The sequence below is a fragment of the Heptranchias perlo genome, chromosome 27, assembly GCF_035084215.1.
Source record: "Heptranchias perlo isolate sHepPer1 chromosome 27, sHepPer1.hap1, whole genome shotgun sequence".
NCBI classification, from domain to species: Eukaryota; Metazoa; Chordata; class Chondrichthyes; order Hexanchiformes; family Hexanchidae; genus Heptranchias; species Heptranchias perlo.
Genome location: NC_090351.1, coordinates 27,128,901 through 27,153,961, shown reverse-complemented (window position 1 = coordinate 27,153,961; position 25,061 = coordinate 27,128,901). Strand labels below are relative to the sequence as shown.

General features: G+C 40.4%; 1 protein-coding gene across 2 annotated transcripts in view; it reads right to left on the bottom strand.

Annotated features, from left to right (window-relative positions):
• Window positions 1-25,061, bottom strand: part of LOC137344479 (plexin-A2-like) — a 394,264-nt gene that overhangs the window by 48,035 nt on the left and 321,168 nt on the right. For both annotated transcript variants that reach the window (XM_068007472.1, XM_068007473.1), the window contains exons 19-23: window positions 23,782-24,021; window positions 15,732-15,875; window positions 13,475-13,709; window positions 11,071-11,213; window positions 9,924-10,192 (exon numbers count right to left, since the gene is read on the bottom strand). In XM_068007472.1, the coding sequence (XP_067863573.1) occupies window positions 9,924-10,192; window positions 11,071-11,213; window positions 13,475-13,709; window positions 15,732-15,875; window positions 23,782-24,021 (1,031 nt within the window). The remainder of the gene's footprint in view (window positions 1-9,923; window positions 10,193-11,070; window positions 11,214-13,474; window positions 13,710-15,731; window positions 15,876-23,781; window positions 24,022-25,061) is intronic.

Sequence of the window (25,061 nt, the reverse complement as noted above, 5' to 3'; positions counted from 1 at the left end):
CTGGCTCTCTCTGCCTTCCGGATGTTTCTGCCTCTCTCTGTGTTTTTTTTTTCTCTGTTTTTTTTCCCTGTTTGTTTTTTTGTTGAATGTGTATTCGGGGGTTCTGCAGATGACACCTCTCTGTCTGAACACGGTGATTGCCTTGGCAACGGGCAGTTGCAGGGGCAGTCTGTAAACACCATGTATTATTCAATATGTATAAATGCGTAGGCTTCAAGGAGATCCTGAACATTTACCTGAGGAAGGAGAGAATCTCCGAAAGCTTGTGAATTTAAAATAAAATTGCTGGACTATAACTTGGTGTTGTAAAATTGTTTACAATTGTCAACCCCAGTCCATCACCGGCATCTCCACATCATGTATTCACTAGAGTTTAGAAGAATGAGAGGGAATCTCATTGAAACGTATAAAATTCTGACAGGGCTAGACAGACTGGATGCAGGGAGGATGTTTCCCTTGGCTGGGGAGTCTAGAACGAGGGATCACAGTCTCAGGATATGGGGTTGGACATTTAGGACTGAGATGAGGAGAAATTTCTTCACTCAGAGGGGGTGAACCTGTGGAACTCTCCACCACAGAAGGCTGTGGAGGTCAAGTCACTGAATATATTTAAGAAGGAGATAGATAGATTTCTAGACACAAAAGGCATCAAGGGGTATGGGGAGAGAGCGGGAATATGGTATTGATAGACGATCAGCCATGATCATATTGGAGCAGGCTCGAAACGCTGAATGGCCTACTCCTGGTCCTATTTTTTATGTTTCTATGTTTCAAATGGTGGTAGAAGTTTGGAACTCACTTCTGCAAATGGCAGTTGATGCTAGCTCAATTGTTAATATTGAATCTGAGATTGATAGATTTTTGTTAACCAAAAGGTATTAAGAGATATGGGGCTAAGGCGGGTATATGGAGTTAGTTCACAGATCAGCCATAATCTCATTGAATGACGGAACAGGCTCAAGGGGCTAAATGGCCTACTCTTGTTCCTATCCCAAATTTCCTACTATTATAAGCGCATGTCTATTAGTGCATTAGTTCTATATAACACAGTCAGTATTTATTACTCTTTACCTGCTCTAGTTGTTAACAAAACATCGCTGACATTAAAAAGATAAATGTGGGGGGGACGGGTGTTGGGTAAGTGGAGGGACAGGACTCCAAAATATACTTCGCTCTTCTAATTAGGGTGGGAATTAAAAAACTGTTACCTTCTTGTAAGATACACAAATTTTAATGTTCTTTCCCAGGTATGGATTTGCAATACTAAGCCAGCACTCTTAGATTAGTTATGGCACTCACCCAGCGAGCAGTTTGAGAAGAAAGAGCACTAATTGCATTTGTTTCTCATGCTGGATGGTATTCAGGATAAATTGAATTAGGATGCATCAGTGCTGGTCAAGCACAGGAGCACTCAGGTGAGCTGTGCTTCCTGGCTTAGGTGCTTTCCCATTGGTATTCAGGTTGGGAGAGAATGGTATGATTTCATATGGGGAAAATTTGAAACAGAGACAAGCTCAGCCTGGTCTGATGTGTCCCCCCAGCAGGTGGCTACAGAGTAGCATTCTTAGAGGTCTGGGGGTAGGTCAACTAGCAGCCAGGGAACAGTATGATGGCAAGGATGGGAAAGGATTGAAAGAGCAGAGGAAAAAAGATTGCAAACCATGGAAGGAGAGAATATCCATTCGTATATTACAAAATACAGAATCCTTCAAGTCATCTCACTTCTCCAGTTGGGCGGGCGGGTGGAATGGAATGGCCTGGCCAGCACAGACTTCTCTCTGACTACTTCCACTGTGATCCGTTAGCAAAGAAGTGCAATTTGAGAAAGGGAAGTCAGGTGATAGGTTGCTTTTTTTCCTTCCCCGAGATAGAATTGCTTAAACTTATAGCACAAAGGAGACCATTTGGCCCATCATGCCTGTGCCGGCTCTTTGAAAGAGCTGAGCAATTAAACCCACTCCCGTTCTTTGCCCACAGCCCTGCAATTTTTTCCTTTTTAAGTATATAACTAATTCCCTTTTACAAGTTATTGAAGGCAGACAGTGACTCGAGTGCATAAACTCCTGGTCACGAATGAAGTACCCAGCTATTTGAAATACCGGGCTGCTAAAATAACAAAACAGCTTAATAAGAAAAAATGGACAAATAATAGGTAGTATAATGTTGAATTTGAAATAACTCATGTAAGTCTTTCTCATGATACATATTTACTGTGAATAAATTGGCCTTCATGATGCACTTCAATTTTTAATAGTATGGAGACTTCTGTTATGTTGAAAGAACAAGGGGACTTAAACCTAAAGGAGATTTTATGCTGACATTACAGTATCTACAGCAGTTTTCTTTGTCTCCTTCTGTTTTTATTTAACTGGAGTCAAAACTTGTTAGTAGAACTAAACTGTCCATTGTTATTTTTGTCTACCCCTCATTTTTGGCATTTAAAAAAAATAAAATTTCTCCCTCAGGCCACAGGCAATCTTTTCCAGATGCTTCAAAATATTTTAAAAGCCAATTCACACACAAATGTCACTGCGTCTGCATGAGGCCATCTTCCTCAGTTATTTGGAATGCGATTTTCAGATGTTCTCTATTTAATCTCTGGATATGATTTCCGCCTTAACGTCCCAACAGGGAACAATTGATACTTTCTTCTGACTGTATCTTAGATCCCAGAAACCCAAATCCCAACCACTAGGAAACTTTAAAAAAAACAATATTTAAAGCTTAATTTCAGATAATTGAGAACTGAATACATTTTAGTTACAAATAGGCCAACGTGTTCTTGGAATGGTAATCTAGATAATATTCATTTTATACTGGACGCAATGAGAGTAATATGTAGATATGTCCATTAATGTACTGTCTGTTGTACTTTTGTACTCATTGAGCAAAACTGTATCTGTAGGCTCCAAAAGGTGGAATCTGATACTTGCTCTCTCTCCTGTTAACAATTCCCAACATTGTTGGTGGTTGTCAGCTGTACCTAATGCAGTAGCTCCTTATTAAAATCACATCAGTGCCCAAGGATAGCCTGCAGCTTAACACTACTGCGAGGGAGGATTTAATAGTTGTGTAGTTACATTAGACTTGATCGGGAATGCTGTATGTAGTTCTTCATTTTGGCGCTTTTTCTCAAAATGAAGAATTTGGTGCATCTACATGAAAATGAGTACATTTTCAGGCAGAAAATGTTTTTGTTAAAAACAAATACAAGTTCTTGATGCTAGTTGGCCCATCAGTGGGGGGGACAGGGGAAATGAAATTTGTGGCTGGGATACTGCCTCCATTGCTCAGTTGGTAGCCAACAAGGTCCCAGACTTGTACTGAGTTAGCTCATCTCAGAGTTCCCACTTTTGATTGTCAACTGGTAACTCCTGCTGGAAAGTGGCTGTACGTAGATATACGGGGACTGGGTCACATTTGAAAAATATCCACTTGGGTGACGTACTGGAGGGAAGTTGACGCCTGTGAGCCTCCGATTTTAACTTGGAGTGGGAATCCGGGGGGGGGGGGGGGGGGGGGCGGTGGTTTCAAAGGCAGAAGTGGGTGATGACTGTCCAATCCCCCCACCCCTGGAGCATGAAGTCTGGGAGATTTTAACTCCCGAGCCTCATTTGAATGCCCCGGCATTGACTCCCGCTGGAAGCTGGCACATTTAATGTCAATGTTGGTTGGTGGGAGTGGAGATTCATAGGGCATCAAGCCATCGCCAGGGACCCACGGAAATGGTCCCCGGCAAGGTAACTGAAAAGGCGGGCCGGGAGGGGGGGAAAATCAGCAAAGTTTGCAATCGGGGTGGGGGCAGGGGGGAAGTCCGAGACAGGGGAGCCCACATGGAAACTTTAAAAATTAAAAATAAAATACTTATTTGTGTCTCCTGTAACCAGGGTGCTGCTAGTCTCCGGCTTTCGTGGGCAGTTCCTGGACTGCAGCTCTTATTTGGCCCACAGTTAAAATGGCGTACCCATTCCGATGATGTCATTGGGACTCGACTCCATTTAAACTAAGCCCCCACTCCTCTGGGGCGGGTGACTTTCCCATGCCTGATATCAGGTATAGTGGTTGGGGGGACGGGACGGGACGTGCTGGGAACACGGTGCGAATGCATCAGCTTGTGGGGGGCATAAAATACCTCCTGTAGAACTGTTTGCCAGAAAGAAGATTGGAGAAAAAATATATTAAGAAGTTAAAAGAAAATTGAGAGTGTGTCAACACACTTTGCCCTTCTTCACTTCCAAACAGTTGCCTCACAAACAAAATGGTCAGCAGCTTCAGGGAAGGCTGCTTATCTGGTCTCGTTTGCAAAACGCTGTACATCTTGGAGTTCTCATATTGTTAACGCTTTTCAGCTTTGGCTCTTCCCCCTCTGCTATTATACGAACTGATATTAGTATGTATCTTTGTGACAAACTCTAGCCTATGTGTTAGGATGTGTTACAGGATAACACATTATCCTTGCAATCTGATTGATCCTTTAAAGTCTTCATGTAGGATATTTCAATTTAATGGTAAAGGGCCAGTATATAATGAGATCTATCTACTTCTGTCACAAACTTGGCAACTTCAAAAGCATGAAAAGCAACAAAACTGCTGGTGTTCCTGCTTTTTAAGTTACCAGGATCGTGACAAATGAATTTCCTTTCCTGGGCAAAATATCCTACTAAAGCAAAAATAAAATAGCAGGGTTCCCATTATTTTGAGGTGAATAGCACAACCAATTTTTACCGAAACTTAAAATCCACGTCTAAATTGTCAGGCACTTTGGCAGCATCCAGCCAGTTAAGGCTCCTTATACATAACACTGAAGACCAAATTGAATGTGTAACAAACAGCACAACTGAAATGTATCAGGCACTTTACAATGTCAGGATTCTGACAATATTTAGAAACCAAAGCTTTACTTTTGTGGTTCATGATAGCATCTGAGCTCTTTGATTTTACTGTAGCTTTGTGACACTTTCATCAGTGTTTAATGTTCTATATATGCCCTATGGTAAACAACACAATAGTTTCCCTAAAATTAGACTCACCACAATGAGGGGTGAAGAAAAAAAAACTTTCAATCATAAACATATTTTTCTAAGGCAGAACTTGAGTCATTTCAGTTTTAAACAAAAAACACAAACCTGTTTCCCATCAGTTTTAAACTTAAGTGATTACGTTCTGAAAACGTTAACTTCACGCAATACAGGGAACAAAGTATGAAAAACATGATGTGCATCTACCATTACTTTACATTTGAAGAAAACAATTCTTAAACTCGTTAAGAATTCTTAAGAACCATTCTTAAATTCTTAACCACATAGGAATTAAAAAAAAATTCACCCAAGTAAACAGACAACAAAACATAAAAACGGATTCAGCATCTGCCTTCCATCAGCATCTGGCATGTGCATGTTCTCACAAAGCAGAGGTCATGTGCACTGCCCTGTTGTGCTTCAGAAATTAGATTGTGGTTCAGGCTCACACTGTACTCTCCGCCCCCACCAAAGTTAAGTGACATAAACGCATCTGAATCACGCCAATCTGTGAAGACTAATGTTAGTCCACTGCAACAGAAAGTCTCCCTGCTGATCTGAGTCTGTAAGAACAAATGGGCTCAAATCAAAACGTACATGTGCATGCGATGGACCAAGTGAATTTGTGCTGACTCTAAATTAAAACTGATCGCTTTATTATCTTTGATGACTGAAACTGCTCCACAGTTGGCCCCAATTAAAAGGAATATTCCAAGCTGCTCAATGAGAAATGAGGTTTGACTTGATGACATCCAGTAAAATATGGGATTACTGCTGGCGGCTGTGTTAATTGGAATAGGCAGAATAGCCATCTCAAACTGTTGCCCTGCTGTTGCATGGCCACTTTGAGCATGATTACTTTGGGACGATAAAACAAGCAACGGTGATTACTGCATCTAGGTCGGTGAGCTGAAAAACATTTTTTTATTTGATAAGAGTAATTTTTTTAAAAATCTAGGCTGTCTCAACGTCTGAGTGGTAAATGCACTGCCTGGCCTGACACTGACTAGGAAGGGCCAGATTTAATCCCGGCTATAGTAGCCATGAGGGAATTGCATCAGCACAACTGGGTTTGGGGGGGGGGGGGGGGGGGGGGAGGAGGAGAACACGCTGGCTGCTTCCCTCTGATTGCTGTGCAGTGGGAAATGCGCATGTGCAGATGCTGGATGAGAATCTGGTGTGGCTGTGAGGACCTATCTACTTACTGCTTAGGCTCAAACACGGAGAATGGTCACGGGCAAGGTGCTGGAGGAGTCACCATCTTCAGAAGAGGGGAGGAATTTGGGAAAAGAGCATCCAAGGAAATTGGCTGATTTGATATTACAGGAAAGTATTTTGTTCTTCATTTTATAAAAAGAATCTGCAGTATTCCTTCAAGCCTGTGTAAACAGACAAGTTGAAGTGAATTGGAATTGAATGCTGCAGCAACCCAGCAACAAATACTGTTGGAATATTAGGATATTGATAATATGCTAAATTGCTACCTACAAGTGTTCTCAGATGGCATACTAATTCCTGCTTTATTTGTCTGGATCACTGCTGTTCCCTTGGTAAACACAGAAAAATATCTGACCAGATTCAAATTGTTTTCACTTTAATCAGTGAATTATACGTCAATCTGTAGAGCAAGTGGGGCTTCATGTCTCTATCCTATTTTGAACTGATGGCAAGTTATTCTTATTTGGATCAATCTGGAATTGAGTTGATCACCATTGATAATAAAACGTATTTGACGCACATCAGCTATGAATTTGGATTGAATCCAAATTTTAGAAATGCTAGTGAGCTGGTAACTTTAACAATGTAGTTGTGAATGCTCATTAAATGAGCGTCCAGCTCATCTGGCAATCCCCCTTTGTTGATCCTCTTTCGCGGAGTTTTGTGGAGCATTACTGAATCACTGGATGGAGTGCTCCCAATTTGGGAGGGAGCTCACAGCAAGATTTATCTAGCCTCACTGACAGCAACCAATGTAATTTCTTGGTCCAAACCATTCACTCCTTGATGAAGAACTATGTTCCTTAGTGCAGGAAATCTGCATTTTAAAAAAATCTACAAATCATGAATAAATTGCAAGTTTTGGCACCATTGGAACAGTTTTTCAGATGAGACATTACACTAAGGCCCCAGCTGCCCTTTCAGGTGGATGTAAAAGATCCCGTGGCATTATTTGAAGAAGAGCAGGGGAGTTCTCCCAGGATCCTGGCCAACACTTATATTGGGGATTTTACAGAGAAAATTGATATACATGCACAAAGGTTTATAATACTAATAAAACTAGAAGTGAAAACAGTGTTGTCAACACTGACTGTGTAAGTATTTTATAACCCTCACGTTTCATGCAGGAGATCTGCATGAAGCACAGCGCTATATAAAAAAAATACGAATTGTGAATAAAATGCAAGTTTTGGCAATACTGATGGAATTGAATAGTATCCAAAAATATCCTGGCTCTACACATTTCAAATCTTTTTGGCCAGTTTCTTGGAGTTTTCTGTAGGGCCCTATTATAAAACTTCCTGGTTTTATTGTTAGCTGAGATTCTCAAGTGGCAGCAACCTAGGAATCTCACACAAAGAAAGAACTTGCATTTATATAGCACCGTTCATGACCTCAGGATGTCCCAAAACACTTTACAGCCAACTAAATACTTTTGAAATATAGTCAGTTGTAATATAGGAAACGTGGCAGCCAGTATGTGCATAGCAAGGTCCCACAAACAGTAATGAAAAAATCACTAGATCATCTGTTTTAGGTGTTGGTTGAGGGATGAATTTTGGCCAGGATAACGGGAGAACTCCTCTGCTCTTCCCTGAATAGTGGCGTGCCAACATAGATTATATGCTCAAGTCTCTGGAGTGGGACTTGAATCCATGACCTTCTGACTCAGAGGTGAGAGTACCACCACTGAGCCGCTGCTGACATAATTTGTAATATCTTTCAACAACTGGTATTTTTCTTCTTCCTCTGTATTGTTGTAGAAAGTTTATTAAAAATAAAATTATCATCCGTTTTAGGCAGACACATTGACAAGGTTGGTCGAAAATAAGAAAAATAGGTGGGAAAGCTTAAAATATGCCCTCAGGCAAAGTGCATTCTTTTAGTAAACTTTTCTAATTTGCATGTAGATTTTACACAAGGTTTTGAGATCATTCTCATTGTATTTGCTGCCTCTATCACTTATGGTGAGAGAACCTGGTGTCCATGGTTACCTTGGACAGCACATTCCCAGAGATCTTGAGACCATGCTTAGTGGTCAAATTTGCTTCCAAAAGCCTTTGCGTTACTGTATAGTTATCGTCATGGCATAGCTTTAATCTGTAACCTGCCAACCACTCCTCTCCCATCTCATACCAATCACACCACGCAGCTTTAACCCTCAGTAGCGATTTTATGTAACTTGCATTGTAATGTTCAGTTGCTACAAGAATGCTAATACAGTACATACACAATCCTCTGCTTGACCTGCTTAATACTATTCCTTACAATCAGAAGTGCACCAAGCTGTATAATATGTCAAATATGGCTAGGCTGCCCAAATAAGGAAAGGGTGATTGCAACTTTTACGGTTCAAATACTCACACAACAAACCTTCATTCATTTCAATGTGATTCACAAAAGCAGACCGTACAAGTTACAGTCCTTTTTAGGTACGTAGCACAGAAAATGCACAGTTGAAGCATAATCGGAGTACATGACATAACATTATTTGTTGCAGGAGTCAATGGTTTTGTACAATGTATTGTGGATGCAGGAAATGATTATTTATTTACCCCCATAAAGCACAGAAAAGTTTGAAAACCACTGAGACAAAGTAGCAGATACCATGAATCAAACTGACATTTTCCTTTGTATCTACGTAAGGATTAGTGTAGCATGTCAGAGAATTAGAAAATTAGCTATCATCTAAGATTTAATGACATCTATCTTTGACAAACTTTGATGTTAATAGACACATTGCCCTTTTGCAATGAAATTGTGTAGTAACCTGTTGTTGTCAAGCTTTCTTGTTTTAATGACTAACGTGGATTATACAGTACAATGGTACATTGTGCTTTAATTTCTTGTCAAATCATGGAAACCAGTTCTTGAACTAAATGACAGATTTTGTTTGTGGCAGATATTAGTCATTAGGTTTTCTGGCTTCATGCATGAAACTCTGGAATTAATCAATGTTGTGATATTTGTTAACAAATGCTGTGAAGAATATATTGAACTTGCAATTTTCTTTTCTTGGAGTTCAATTATTTCTCCATTTTTCTTTCTTTCACATCCTTGAGTCAATCCCAGAATCTACTAGAGCCACAGTAAAGCAAAGCAAGTCAACCATAGTTTTTCTTCCCTTTCAAGAAAGGATGCCTTGCTGTCGGGTGGTAAATCCAAGGATTGATGTAATTCACTGAAGGAGATAGGACAGGTAGCCTTTGCTAGTTGGAAAGCAAATATATGCTCTAGTAAATCCAATTTACAGTTGGGATTTTAAAAAAAGCAAATATGAATTATATTAGGATATGGTTATTGCTGTGAAGCTACTGCAGTATTTACATTTTCTTTGAACTTTATCTTGCCTATTTTGTCCTTTTCAATCATTTTTTTCCAGGTAGTCAGATGGACAAGCTATCTATGTCGCACATACTTGAAAACACTGCTGTTCAAGAGCAGTGTGTGTTACCAGATATTTGCAATGTGTCAAAGTGCTTCTTACCCTCAAGCCAAGACACTGGCTGTCCAATTAATAGCAGCAAGAACTCATTTTAAGCATAGCAGGCACACTTGTGTCATGCAGCTTTTGAATCTGAACTTATAACCACAGTGAAGGGAGTTTCTCCACTACTATGTTAGCAGGCATTATACCATCATTTATTTAACAATCTATCCATGGGAATTTTCTCCTTTTTCTCTCACCTGCGAAGCAACAGTTTGGGATGGTTCTTGCTCTCAAGGTTTTTCTCAATCAGATCAGAGAGTAGATGCTTTAAAACATCTGTGGCATATTCTAGCTTGCCTTGCAGTGCAGTCATGATCAAGGATGCCACATTTCCACGGTCTCTCATCGAAAAGCTCCGCTGTAATTCCAGCGTCCGAATGAAAGTCAACAAGAAAACCTTGTTGTTAATGAGCTGTCCAAAGAGTTTCAGTGCTTTTTCCACATTCTGCTGCCCATTTCCTGGAACCTAGGACATAGTGGTCAAGGGTGAGATACAATAGGTTGACTGGTGCCTTTTTTAGTCAATGAAATTTCACTGAGAAACCCAATCACCAACCACCCTTTTTAGAAACATTAGCAATGCCTTGTGTATATTACAGCATTTTCAGTTTTTATTCAAATCTTTACATTCACAAATTTATTTTGTTTAAATTTTTGAAGCAATGGGGTAGATCTTAACTCTAGACATGGAACGGACGAGCAGCAGGCGTGGGAGGCCCAGTCCATTTCGAGAGCTGGGCCTCATTACCATGATGCCGGTGAACTGCACACCTGATAAACATCCCGTTGCAGCGTGCAGGTTCCGGGCTGGCACAATGTCAGGCGGCCCAGAGGCTGACCCAGCCAGCAGTCAGGTAGGACCATGGGTAGGGTGGGGAGAAGCCTGCTCCTCCTGGCTCCACAAAAATAATAATTAACTCTCTTCAGTTGTCCCTCTAAATTGCATCTGGGTCCTATGTATGTCAAAGGACGCCAATTTGCATAGATTAATGAGTCTCCTGTCTGATTCAGGCGGGCACCTGGGCTGCCCAGATACAGTCCTCAGTAAATATGGTCGCAGAGCGGGGCGGTAAGTGGTGAACAGGGATATTTAACTCTGCTACCGTCCTGTTTCTGCCAGGTGGGCCGAGTTACTATAGAATCATACAACACAGAAGGAGGCCATTTGGCCCATCATGCCTCTGCCAGCTCTTTGAACGAGCATTCCAATTAGTCCCACTCGCCTGCTCTTGCTTTTTTTTCCCCCTTCAAGTAACTTTTGAAAGTTACTACTGAATCTGCTTCCACTACCCCTTCAGGTAGTGCATTCCAGATCATAACAATATATTTGAAACTTAGCCATACCTCCAGCTCCCGTAAAACTGGATGATCCTCAATTCCAGGAAACAAAACTCGCATTGCATATGTCCTGTAGTCAAGATATGGAATTCCAGCTCTGTCCAAATCACTGGTTAACTCATTAATATCTGTCTGAAGTTCTGCAAAAGCTATCAAAAAAAGAGGGACTGTCATACTATTTGTTTATTTTTCTTCCAATAGGGAGTTGCTGTCAAAAGAGTCAGGAACAGTTACGGAAAATTTCTATGGAAATTTTTGTAAAAGCAGATTATGCACTTCACTTAAGATAATATACATTTAGTGTTTGTAATGTACTGATTAAACTGCAATTATAATGTATCTTTCATTTTTGCTCCATCTTTCATGCTCCAAGCTGCCCACCAGTCCTCTCCATAACCTCTAGGTGGTATTCCAACAGATGGTGTGAGAACTGATGGAATGTACTCTGTTGAGATGAATGAATGAATCTGAACGATAGGCAGCCTAAAGTACAAGCTCACAGTCTTTGGTATAGGAACCAACGAGGCAGTCGCTGAAGCTAACTGGCCACCTCAGAAATACAGGAACAAAATTTAACGAATGGATATAAATAAGATGATCTCGTAACATTACAGGACTTGTGCTGTATATTCAGGGCCAATATCACAATCAACAGCAACAACCTGGGATTTTAAGTCATAGCATTTCAACTTTATAGCTCCAGGGATCACATGCGTAAAATCAGGCATGCAGGTTCGCATGCCCAATATAATGCATTTTGCTTTGTTAAAAAAAGCCAGGTCTTTGGATGTTCCTCTGGTGACCAGGGCAAACCTTACTGGAGCTACAAACATTATTTAAATGGATCCAGCACCGGATTTAGCATCTTTTTTTTCTTATTACTCTCTCGTGGATAGCACTGCTTGACTATATAAAGCAGGCACTGCAGTGTGAGATATTCCAGGATTTGGCTACTTGGAGTGAATAGCACTTTTTATTCCTAGTTGGAGAGCTAGAATTTTTTGTGGCTTACTATATTGTTTTATCTACGTTTTCATTGGTGGATTAATTTTTGTTGGTGTTTTGCTCCGGCACAATTATATGTCATGTGTTATGTACGTTCCTGAGGGCGAGTGATTTCAGTGCTGGGGTAAGGGTAACTTTCCCACTTTGGTATTCAATGCCAGCAATAAACCGCTATAAAGAATACCACACAAACTGCATTGGCTCAAGAAGGTGGCCCACCACCACCTTCTCGGAGCAACTAGGGATGGCCAATAAATGCTGGGGTTGTCAGTGATGCCCATATCCCGAGGGTAAATAGATCAAAAATTGTTCCAGTGTATGCAACTCATAAAATACTGATGCTTTTGAGGGCAACTGAGGCTAAAGTATTGTGATTGATTACCAAGAAAGTCCCAACCTAAAAATACAACCTGGATCATTTTGTGAAGTAACTGCCCCTTTATGTGAAAATGTGATGAGATCAGCAGTGAATCAAACTTGCTAATTACCTTAACATAAGGGCATTAATGTCCATTTGTAAGGAAACAGTGGAAATTCTTAGATAGGCCCTAGACTTTTACTATATCCCATTTTCACAGTACTCTACCTTCAGTAAGTACTGTCCCTTTGGAGCAAATTACTTTATAGTGCTAGGACATTAGAATAACAATGCATCAATCACATTACCAAGCAAAACTACTTTGCTTACTCATGTCTATTGGAAACTGAATTGAACAGCTGGCACACATTACTCTTGCCCCCGAACAGCAATCAAAAATAAATTACCAACTTCTTAATAGTTGGTACCAGATGTGTGCAACTTTAGCTATCTCCTCCAACTTCTGAAAATGTATCTTTTTCCAAGAGTGAAACTACTTGAAAATGATAGTGTGTTGTGTCTGTTGATCTCTGCCCCCTTCAGGGACACAAACCAACTTTCAACTTTTTTTTAATTTTCCAAAAATAAGCTTGCTATGCAATATCATGTAATTGCACTGCCTAAAATCTGATCCTCTGGATGTCTGCACAAAAAACAACTTTTAGTAGAAACATCTTTCACATTATTTTGTGCTGTGGTACCATAGGATAAATTCACTGGTCCACAGGGAGCACAATTTAGCTCTATCGGCGCTACAGTATTGTAGTCCCACCCCTGGCACTCCCCTTGACTGTGGCTTCCTGCTCGGAGTGGTGAGGGGGGGGGGAATTTACCCTTAGAATTGGCCACCCAAATATAGTTTCCCTCCCAACCAATTTGAACCTGACCATTAAATGGCAGCCAATTATGAGTATCAGTTTAAGTAGGGATTCAAATCTAGTTCTCTGAAAGGGAATCCTGAACACCACCCTCTCTAGATACTAGGCCAAACCGATTTAATAAAATATTACTTTTTTTTCCCCAATAAGATTTTAGCCTGGCTCTTACCTTCTTTGCATTCCAAAGCGACACGTGATTCGAGATTATCCATCTGCATCTGCAGTCGTTTTAGGGTCAGATCATTTTCCCTTGATTTCCGTTTGTAGGCAATCAGAACAATTATCACTATGACAAGCAGAAGACCACCACCTGCCGCGATGCTAATGATGGCTGGGAGGGTGAGCAGACTGTCAGATATGACGTGGACCATACCGGGTGAGAACTGTAATCCACCCACCTGGACCTGTAGTACAAAACAAAACACACCAACAGAGTGGGGGTAATTTTTAACTGAAGACAATGGAAAAGAAAATCCGGCAGGATGTAAAATGGGCAGCCGATTTACTAATGAATCTCTAATACAGAAATGCCCTCAGATGAGGACTTTTTAATGTTCCTTTGGGTAAGTGATTTCTGTGCTGGGGTAAGGAACACCTTGGTATTCAATGTCAGTGGCAAACAATTCCTGCTCAAGTAATGTATGGGCCAGAGGCAGAGTACAACTCCTTCCACTCTGTTCCAACAATGTGTCTTAACATTAGCCTCAGAAAAGCACCCCCACTGCAAGTGTGTAATTTTATTCTCCCCATTCGTCCTACCTTCAATTCTAGTTTTTTTTTTTACTGAGGACTCCTGTCTATTAGGGAATGGCTTGAGACCCTCACAACCAGAGATGGGAAACATTGATGGTCTCAAAACGTGAAAGCAGAATGTTTAAATCTACCCATCCAAAGTACTTTCTAAAGCTTCAATGATTAAAATTTGTACAGAAGCAGAGGCAAATACAATTGGGTTATTCAAAACACAAGTGGATCCCATTTTTGAAAAGTTTGTGGACTAGATGAATAAACTTTCATGGGTTGAATGACCTTTTCTCATCCCTGACTTTTCTTACATTCTTACTGTGTGTGTAAGATGTTTTTAGCCACAGTGTTGACAGAAATTTGGAGGTTTATATCTGACCTCATGTCCAGAGACTTCACTGGTGAGCTATCTGAGGACGGGATCAGCTTCCACGACACACTGGCACCCTTGATTTTCTCCCTCCCAAACTTCTCCTTCAAAGTCAAAAGTGTGGGCTGAGCCTTGGTATGAAAAATTGGGCCGAGATCATGTTATGGCTATCCAGACTCAAAGAAAAATATTTCATAAACAAATAAAAATAAATTGTGGAAATCTGTTCCAGGCATAACACTGGTTTTATTTTGGATGGGACTGGATGAGAGGAATGAACATTTGGCTGGTTATGTTGTGCAGAATGTTGAACAGCCAACATTCCTCTTGGGTGCCAGTAAAAAGCTAATTTGTCTGCATTACAAATGGCTGCTAAGAGAGGGAGAATATCTAACTTTTTATTGCCAGTGCTAGCACAAAGTTTTTGTGTTTGTATTTGGCATTGCGTTAATTCTATTTTAGGAGAAAATGAGGTCTGCAATATTTCAAAACTTTGGATCTCCTCTTCAAATGATAGAAATTGCTGACGTATCTTTTAAGATGGGTTAGACGTAATGTGCCAATTGTTTCTGATCTATATTTTAACTGGTCAGGGTAATTGATAATGAAGTTGGAAATTGATACATTTTTCTGCCAAAACTGGGCACAGATTTGAGATAGGAATATTAAAATAAATAGGCAATTTAGTCAGAAATTCTTTAGCAAAAGGGTGCTTAAAATTTGGTTTCAAATTACCAATGTAGGTGGTCAAGCTGGAAACTTTTGAAGGTTTCAAAAAGAGAATGTACAAATTCCTGGCATCTGAAATGATTTCTGATTATTAAACGATAGAGATATCGCACAGTAAAGTACGGGCAGGCTGAATGGATTGATGCTTTTCTTCTGCCCAGAAGATATTGCTATATTTGATCATGTTTTAAGTCAGGAGTGTCTAACCTGTGGCCCTCGTGCCACTTGAGTGTGATCCCTGGTAATTCAGCCCACAAAGTCCAGGCAACTCACTGATGAATCAGAACTCTTCCAGTAATTCATTTTTTAAAAATCTCATGAAGTGGGATTACAGTTGAGAATAAGCATAACACCAAGTTCACCAAATTTAGACAGTTTGGCTGCTTTATCCCAGAGTGCAACATTTCTTGGCTAGGCCTTACAGATTTTTTTTGTTTTATGGTGAAGGGGAAGCTTGAAACCGATTCAATTTTTCACTTTCTTGTTGGGGAGTTAGTTATGATTTTTAGTACAGCTTTGGATAGAGCACAGATTAGACTGGATGCCAAGAACCCATTACTCTCTATGACCTCAAATTACTCACCAGGACTCTAAGCTGTCCACTTAAATTTGGAGGCTCACAAAGTAACTGTGTCTCGGAAACAGTGACAGCACACGGTGTGTCACCGATCAATACAGTATAATTCAACTTTGCACCACCAGCAGCAGGAGGCAGCAAGTTCCGGCCCTGTCAATAGACAAACAGAATCTTAATATTCTCTTTTTTAACAAAAAGAATGACTTACAAGCAAGTCTAATTTAAATCAGAATACAATACAAGCATTTATTTCAGAAGCTTTTGCAGATTACTGACAATATAATTAACCTTCAGGGTGCTGAAGGTATATTCTCATACCTAGTCACTCAGAATTACATGGTTAGCATATTTTAATTATTTTAGAACTCTTCTAAATAAGTCTGATTTTATTCAGAATATAATTTTCTTCACTTTTTTAAAAAAAAACTATACTGATCACATGCAATTAACTGCCCGAGTAATGAAAGAGAATTATTGCTCTAAGTCATAAAATATAACTAGATATGGCAAAGCATTTCTTATTTACATAAGATAAATCAACTCTTGTGTAACTAAGCATTTTATCTCCCAGAAACTAATTATAAAAAATGTGATAATTTGTCAGCTTACAGAACACGTTAAAGTAATTACTTTAATACTTAACTCTTTATTACATTTTAATCAACTTTACATTTCACTCAATTCTGTGCCCTTCTAGCCGCTGGTCAGATTTCAGTTAATTGCTGCCATCCTATTGGCTCAATCGTAACTAAAGCAACGATCAACCATGAAATTCATTCTGATGATACAGGTAGATAACATGGTTAAAAGGGCATACGGGATACTTTCCTTCATTAGCCGAGGCACAGAATATAGGAGCAGTGAGGTTATGCTGGGACTGTATAAAATATTGGGTAGGCCACAGTTTCAGTACTGCGTACAGTTCTGGTCACCAGGTTACAGGAAAGATGTGATTACACTGGAGAGGGTACAGAGGAGATTTTACAAGCATGTTGCCGGGGCTGGAGAATTTTAGCGAGGAGAAAAGATTGGATAGGCTGGGGTTTTTTCTTTGGAACAAGGGAGGCTGAGGGGAGGTTTAATTGAGGTATATAAAATTATGACGGGACTAGATAGAGTGGATAGGGAGGACCTATTTCCCTTAGCAGAGGGGTCAGTGACTAGGGGGCATAAATGTGAAATAATTGGTAGAAGGATTAGATGGGAGCTGAAGAGAAATGTTTTCACCCAGAGGGTGGTGGTGGGGGTCTGGAACTCACTGCATGAAAGGGTGGTAGAGGCAGAAACCCTCAACTCATCTAACAAGTACTTGGACGTGCACTTGAAGTGCCGTAACCTTCAGGGCTATGGACCAAGTGCTGGAAAGTAGGATTAAGCTGGATAGTTCTTTTTCGGCCGGCACGGGCATGATGGGCCAAATGGCCTCCTTCTGTGCCGTAACTTTCTATGATAATTCAGTTAATGCTACAAAAGGTAAAGAAAAGGGATATTTTAATATGCCTCTCTCAAAAGGCCAGAAATAAAATTTTAAAGCGAGATTGCTGTCTTACCAAAGGTTATTTGCCCCAGTTAAGAGGGGGAATCCTCTGATCATCAGTGAGCACTGGTCAGAGAATCAAAGGTTAAACTGCTGTTGCCCTATCTATGAGCACAGCTCCCTGATCCGATCTATGAGCATAACTCCCTGCTGGGAGTGTGGGATTATCCTTTCGATCTTTTACATGGATGAGTACTCACTGCTACCTCGCACCTACTCTATCCAACAGCTACAAGTTTATTGAATGAAATTATGCAAAATATCATAAGAGGGAACTTTACAAATAAAGAATATAAGGCAAAAATTTTCTGAGTACTACTTTTCAATAAAAATCATTCTTTAACATTGAAGAAATGACATTTCATTACTCAGATGGTACTTCAAATGTCGTGTGGTGAGACACACTGAAAATTACAATTAAATAGGTTACAACTTAAAACATTGTGTTGCGACAATTCTATGCACCTCATCAGTTCAGAGCATAAAGATACCTTAAAAAACCAATCACTTCAATTTTAATCCCTTCAAAGCCCTAAATCTATGCAATTATTTGAATAAAATGTCTCTGGGGTGCTCCAGTGGGTCCATGTGTATTCAGGGCAGTATGAGACTTATAAACCAGAAAGGTCCCAGGTTTGAGTCTTGGCCTGCACCGAGATAGCTGATCTCAATTTGTAAATTAAGATGAGACAAAACAGGCACAATTTTAGTAATATTAGGAAGCATCAGTAAAAAGACAAAAAAAAAATCAAAGACATCGCATAAAACTCTCTCTGCATACTGTGCCGGAACAAGATTTTCACCAGACACCCAAACCAGTCAGCCTCAGGGTACCTGGGCTTGGGGCAGGAGGCACTTTTTCTCTGCTATTGAGTTTGGTCAGTGTAGCTATCAATTTTTCCAACTGGTAGTGTTTTTCAGACCTCTAATGTTGCTCCATTGTTCAATTGTTATCGCTCACTCATTGGAAAAGAAGAGTAGAAATGCGTTTACTGTCAGCATCATGGAAATATTAAATACAACTGGTCAAGGTTGAATTATTACTTTGCTGATTTAAGGGGAAAATTCAGAGAGCTTTGTCTTCTTGAAAGTTTGACTCATTATTCACCTCCCTCAGTTGATTAATTAAGTTGGGTAGTGTTGGTAATATTGATTCATTTAAGAGTCCTGCAATTCAAGAAGGTTTTTTTTTAAATGCTCGATATTCATGCAGAAAATTCAAACATGTAATAGCTATGTTTAAATTTCTTGCATGAATTATGAGCTTTAGAAAACGTTCTGTAAATCATGGGACTCGTGTGTGAAGCATGATGTTGCCAATGCTGCTCAAAACAGTGTAAAGAGCACATTGTATGTTGGTGAGATCAGGCTCAGTAAGAAATGGCCTTCTCTTGTTCAAGTCATATGTTCTTAAAATCTACCTAGAGGTAACAGGATGAATTCAGTGATCCTGTGCTCCCAGCGGGGAACTTCACTTGAAGGGACTGGGGCATGGAGATAGAACTACAACATTATAGTTGTGATTTTTCAAACTGCACTCCTAATGAATGAGGCTGCATGCTGGAAGTGCAGGATCAATTAATTTATCCATCCACGTTCTATGATTTTGTTTCCTTCTATATTAGGTAATATGACAAGGCACTGATTACAAGGCAATAATTTCATCTCACGGTTTGTGGTGGTTATATATTGCTTGTGCTTTATGATGCCATCTGAATGCTGAGTTCTGAGATACTAGGTTGATGCACATGTAGCCCACTGTGAAGAGAGGCCACAACAGCAACTCAAACTGATCTTTTTGATTTAAGAAAAATGCAGTCTGTAAGTAAGTAAGTTAATTAATATGGCATGTTTAGGTCAGTGAAAAAGCTAAAAAAAATTAAAATGAATGGCTTACATGGCATTTTTCATATTTATTTTCTGAACTGACACTAATTAGGTACATACTGTCTCTTGTAATTATTTCCAGTTATACATTATTTTCCATAATAACCAGTCAATGGTCATTGGGCAAAAGGTGATTTCCAGCATAATGCATCACTTAAAAGACATGACATCACTATCTTTCATGCCAAAATTATAAAACAATTAAAGGCTCTGTGCACTAAGGTATCAGTCTCGGCTCAGTGGTAGCATTTTCGCCTCTGAGCCAGAGGTTGTGGGTTCAGCTTGAGCACATAATCTAGGCTGGCAATTCTGTGCAGTACTGAGGGAGTGCTGCACTGTCAGAGGTGCCATCTTTAGGGTAAGACGTTAAACCGAAGCTCCGTCTGCCCTCTCACATGAATGTAAAAGATCCCACGGCACTATTTGAAGAAGAGCAGGGGAGTTCTCCCAGTGTCTTGGCCAACATTTATCCCTCAATCAAGCTGCAGAATAGGGGGGGATTGAAATCTGTTTATCTTGTGAATGAAATAAAAATGGTTTATATTGTCCCACAGTTGTGGGGATTTGTTTATATAATAAAAATTTACTTTAAAAATTAATTTTAATAGGGGTAATTGAAAGCATGGACAGCAATTTAATATACCTCAATATGTTTCTCCCCTTCTTCTCGTGTTCCAAAAGTAGCTTCTTACCATTTTGAAAATCTCTTTCATGCGAATGAAATATTAAATTACAAGGGTTGTTTTCCCTCCAAATATTATTACTTTTATGAGCAAGTTACAGATTTATTATGATTACTTGGCTCCAAATCTCCTAAGAAAAACAAAAACGGAGTAGATGTTGGCAAATTTGCCTTTGGCCACAGAAAGAAATTCTGGCCTTCGAATCTATCCAACAGTTTTGAAGTACGTGAACACAGGTTTACAGCAGGAATTGTGGAGGTAGAACTAGGACTAGTCATGATGTTATCACACTGCCGCATGATAACATCCATTTGTCTCACTTAATTTATCTCGACACCAACTGTAAAAATAAAGTCAATACTAGAACCTCCAAAACATCAATTACAGTTGGAAATGATCACTGTTGGGGTTGAACAGGTAGTCACTTCTAATAGTGTATTAACAAACAAACGCTTCGCTTTTTAAAATCATAATTTTACAATTAGTGTTGTTTTCCTTTTTGCGTAGGGTTTGAGACATTTTTCTCCAGGCTGGTGAATCATGAACATTAAATGTTTTGAAAATAGCCTGCAGTGCAGTAGTTACTGGACAGAAGGAGTCCATTCAGTCCTTTGCCCTTGTGTCAGTGCTGGCTTTTCAACTGGAGCCGTCTACTTTAATCCCATTTCCCTGCCTTATTCTGTATCCTGTTATAGTCTTTTTTTTACAAATATTAATTCAAATTCCCTTTAGATAAAGTTATGGTCTCTCACTTAAATAGCCACTAGTGGTAAAGTACTGCATGTTTTAATAACCTGCCTGAAAAAATTTCTTCTGACTCCCCCATGCATTCTCTGTGATATTCTTGAATTTAACGCCTTTTTTTAAAAATCTATTTAACAAAAAGTAGAAGCAATTTTTCACTATTTATCCACTCATGACGTTCATATTTTAGAATCTCCTTTTCGATAAATGTAAGTTCTTTCTCTCTTTCTTTTTCCCTCCCATTCCTTTTATATTTATCAGTTTTCTTCTGTATTACCCTCTATACTTTCATAATATACCTTTTCTTAAATCTCATGTTTGCTCTAATCACTCTTTATTGATGAAATCCCGGGCTATAAATTGGGCTGCGTAGCACCCGTTTTGTAGGTGCTACATGGCCTCCGAAGGACCCAAAATGGCGCCCGGAACGCACGTGCACTGGACGCCATCTTGATAAAGGCTTTAGCGCAGGCACAGATAATGAACGTCAGCAGCAAGCAAAGGAGGGAGAATATGCATTGGATGAGTGTGCAACGCTAATTTAAAGGGACAGATACGATTTTGGAACTCAACGCTCCAGCCAACGTACTGTCCTAACCTCGCACAGCTGAACAGGGTCGCAAACAGCATAGAAGACCCCCCCACCCCTACCAGCGCTATTTAAAGCGATCATGCAGGATTTACAGGTTAGTTGCTGGATTATTGCTTCTGGTTGCTGATGCTTTTGTACCTGTTTTTGGAGGTCTCCTATACTTGAATAATAGGACTAGAGGACATAGCCTAAAAATTAGAGCCAGGACTTTTAGGAGTGAAGTTAGGAAACGCTTCTACACGCAAAGGGTGGTAGAAGTTTGGAACGCTCTACTGCAAACGGCAGTTGATGCTAGCTCAATTGTTAATTTTAAATCGGAGATGGATAGATTTTTGTTAACTAAAGGTATTAAGGGATATGGGGCTAAGGCGGGTATATGGAGTTAGGTCACAGATCAACCATGGTCTCATTGAATGGCGGAACAGGCTCGAGGGGCTAAATGGCCTACTCCTGTTCCTATCTGCCTATGTTCCTTCAATAAAATTTAAACATTCTATGGGAGTGGGCTGGCTAGCTGACAGGCAACAGCAAGGGCACTGGCGGAGTGGAAGGGGTGGGACAGAACATGAACCTGCTGTCATCCTGAGAGAGGACAGTAGGTTCATTTTTCATGAAGCCACTGCCACTTGCTGCCTCCTGTTATGCGCCACCTTCTCCGACAAGAAAGTGGGATGTGTGTGGTGAGTGTCCTGCAAGATGTTTGGGTGATATGCCTGTCATGGTTTAATAGCTGCCAGTGTGTGTGACCTGAGTTGTAGGTATGCCACTTGCAACACTGGTAATATGTGAGGGCGAGAGGAAGCATCTGATTAGAAGAGTTGAGCATTGATTGAAAGAGTTTGTTGGTTGGTGGGTGATGGGGGGTGTAGTGCGTGGAGTAGTGGATGTGGCTAGTGGTGCAGTGGGAGGAGGTGGCACTTGACAGTTGACCTCACTCACCTTGACTACTCGTGTCAAAGCATTGAACTTCTTCCTGCACTGTAGCCATGTTCGCGGTGCTATGCACCTGGCATTGACTTCATCTACTACTGCCTCCCATTGCTTCGGGAGCATATGTCTGGAAGACCTCTTGCCCCCGCCACAGATATAGGATGCCCCTCTATAGGATCCACCTCTTGCACCAAGGCCTCTAGTGCATCATCAGAGAGCCTTGGTGCACACTCTCTCGCAGGGCCAGTATAAACTCAGGTCGGCAGTTTGGTGAGGTCCAGCATGCGGATTGGAGGATGTGGGATTTAGTAGTGTACAACCTTTTTTCAATGTTTTAACATAACTCAACAATTTGCAAACGTAGGGATGGGACCTGCTTCTGTGTTTTATGTGTACGATGTCCGATCTCCATTGAGACTCCGTGTGGACCCGTGTCTTATATTTTGCAAATAAGAGGTGCAGGATGCCTTTAAGAGCAGCAGGCTGCCTTTAACAGGTGCTAGCCACTTCCGCGATATTGGAGCCCCCCTGCTGGTGAGCCGCCACTCAACAGTGCAGCTAGGCCTGGCTGCTCACAGATATCAGGTAAATGACCAGGCAGCATCAATCTTACGTGCTGCCTGCATCTCAACAACCGGGCACAGGTTGATCGCGCACCACGACCCCTGTGCCTGGATACAGGGGTTATCGAATTTAATCCCCCCCCCATGTTTACTCCTAGTTGGAATGTATTTAACTTGTACCTTATCCTATAAATATCTCTCATCACTGGTCCACTGTTTGATCTCCCATTCTTTACAACCAACCAATCAGGTTTAGGTCTCCTTTCATTGTATTCAAATTAGATCATTTTCAGTCCAACATCTTTAACTTTGACTTCTCTATAATCTTTACCTATTTTGTAAAGTTATGGTCATTTCCCTCCCAAATTATCTCATACCTTCAGAGCTCTAAAATGACTTTAGATACTGTGCACTTTACAAAAGAACATTCACGTATGTCTGTGCAGGGGAAAAAACTCCACCTATACAGTGGAACAACCAACATTATTGAAAATAGGACTTTTCATCTTTTAGATAAACTGGTCTGAAAGCTTTATAGTTTCATATCTAGTATTGGGTACAATAGTGTAGTGGTTATGTTGCTGGACTAATAATCCAGAAAATATGAATTCAAATCCCACCATGGCAGTTTGAGAATTTGAATTCAGCTGAACAAAAAAATTGCAAATAAAAAGCTGCTATCAGTAAAAGTGACCACGAGGCTGTCAGATTGTCATAAAAACCCAAGTGGCTCATTAATGTCCTTTAGGGAAGGAAACCTGCCGTCTTTACTTAATCTGGCCTGTACGTGACTGGAGTCCCATAACATCGTGGTTGACTCTTAACTGTGCTCTGAAGTTGCCTAGCAAGCCACACAATTGCATGAAACCGCAAGCAGCAGTTCATGAAGGCAGCCAACCACCTTCTCAGAGCTACTAGGGTTGGGTTGTAAACACTGACTTGGCCAGCGACACCCACATCCTGAGAATGAAAAAAAAGCTCTCCTTGGTGAGACTGGTATTATCACGGCAGGTAGTTATTTGAGCTCTCTGAAGCCCCAGTGAAAGCCATTATCTGAAAGGGTCAGTGGAGGGGTTAAGGGTATAGTACTGCGCTCCAACTTACGGATCTTAGCACATACTTTCAGTATAATGGGGGAGCCTGGCTTCTGTTCCAGCATGCCTGTTGTACTCAGAGGTTCAAAGGTCGGGTTGGGGTAGAAGATGAAATTTGTGTTATTGTAGATAAGCAGCGCCTGCACGTTGTCAAAGACAAAACCAAACTCATCTGGCCGTTCCACAGTGTCCATTCCAGGTCTGTACTCGTGTGTAAGGGCTGGGGCACGGCATGTCATGGTCGTAGAATTCACTACTTCACACACCTGGAGCAGAAAGAAAAACTGTTGAACTCTTGAAATGCTGTATATCCTTTCAAAGTCTGGACTAGTCTGCTTTATAACCTCAACTTTTCATAATTGTGTAATTCTGAATGTTACAAGAAATATGAAGAAATGCGAAGAAAAATGTCTACACTCTCATTACTTTTGGAATAATTTTAAGAAAGGACTATTTGAAAATGGCTGGACCTTGAATATCGTCAATTTTATAAAAGGGCCATATAGTTGCACGTCCTTCATTCATACAGAATGTAATATTGAAAATGTCACTATATTGTAAGTAAATATTGAAACTGACAAACTGTACAGCAACAATTATGATGTGACTAAAAAATATTACCTGCAAATTGTAGAGTCATATATTACATAGAATTAAACAGAATGTACAGCACAGAAACAGGCCATTCGGTCCAACAGGTCCATGCCGGTGTTTATGCTCCACACGAGCCTCCTCCCTCCCTACTTTATCTAACCCTATCAATCATATCCTTCTATAACTTTCTCCCTCGTGTTTATCTAGCTTCCCCTTTATGCTCCACACGAGCCTCCTCCCTCCCTACTTTATCTAACCCTATCAATCATATCCTTCTATAACTTTCTCCCTCGTGTTTATCTAGCTTCCCCTTAAATGCATCTATGCTAGTCGTCTCAACTACTACTTGTGGTAGCGAGTTGCACATTCTAACCACTCTGGGTAAAGAAGTTAGCCAGATATATCTTGGGGATCTACTCTGTAGCACCTCGGATATCTCCTGCAGCCTTTTTTTTTGCACTGCAAGGTTACCAATGGTCATGTCTAGGGATGATGCACTTTTACAGAGTAGGTACAACCCAAATAAAGAGAGTTGGTTTCCAAATGGTGGCCAATACACTCAGTTTTTAAAGAAATATATTGTGCACCTTTGTGTGTTATAGGGAGTTACAAGGTTTGAAAATAGTATTACTCATATTGATTGTGTTTTATTATTAGACCATAGGAACAAAAATGTGCTGTAAATTACATGGACATAAAAAGGACACACTCG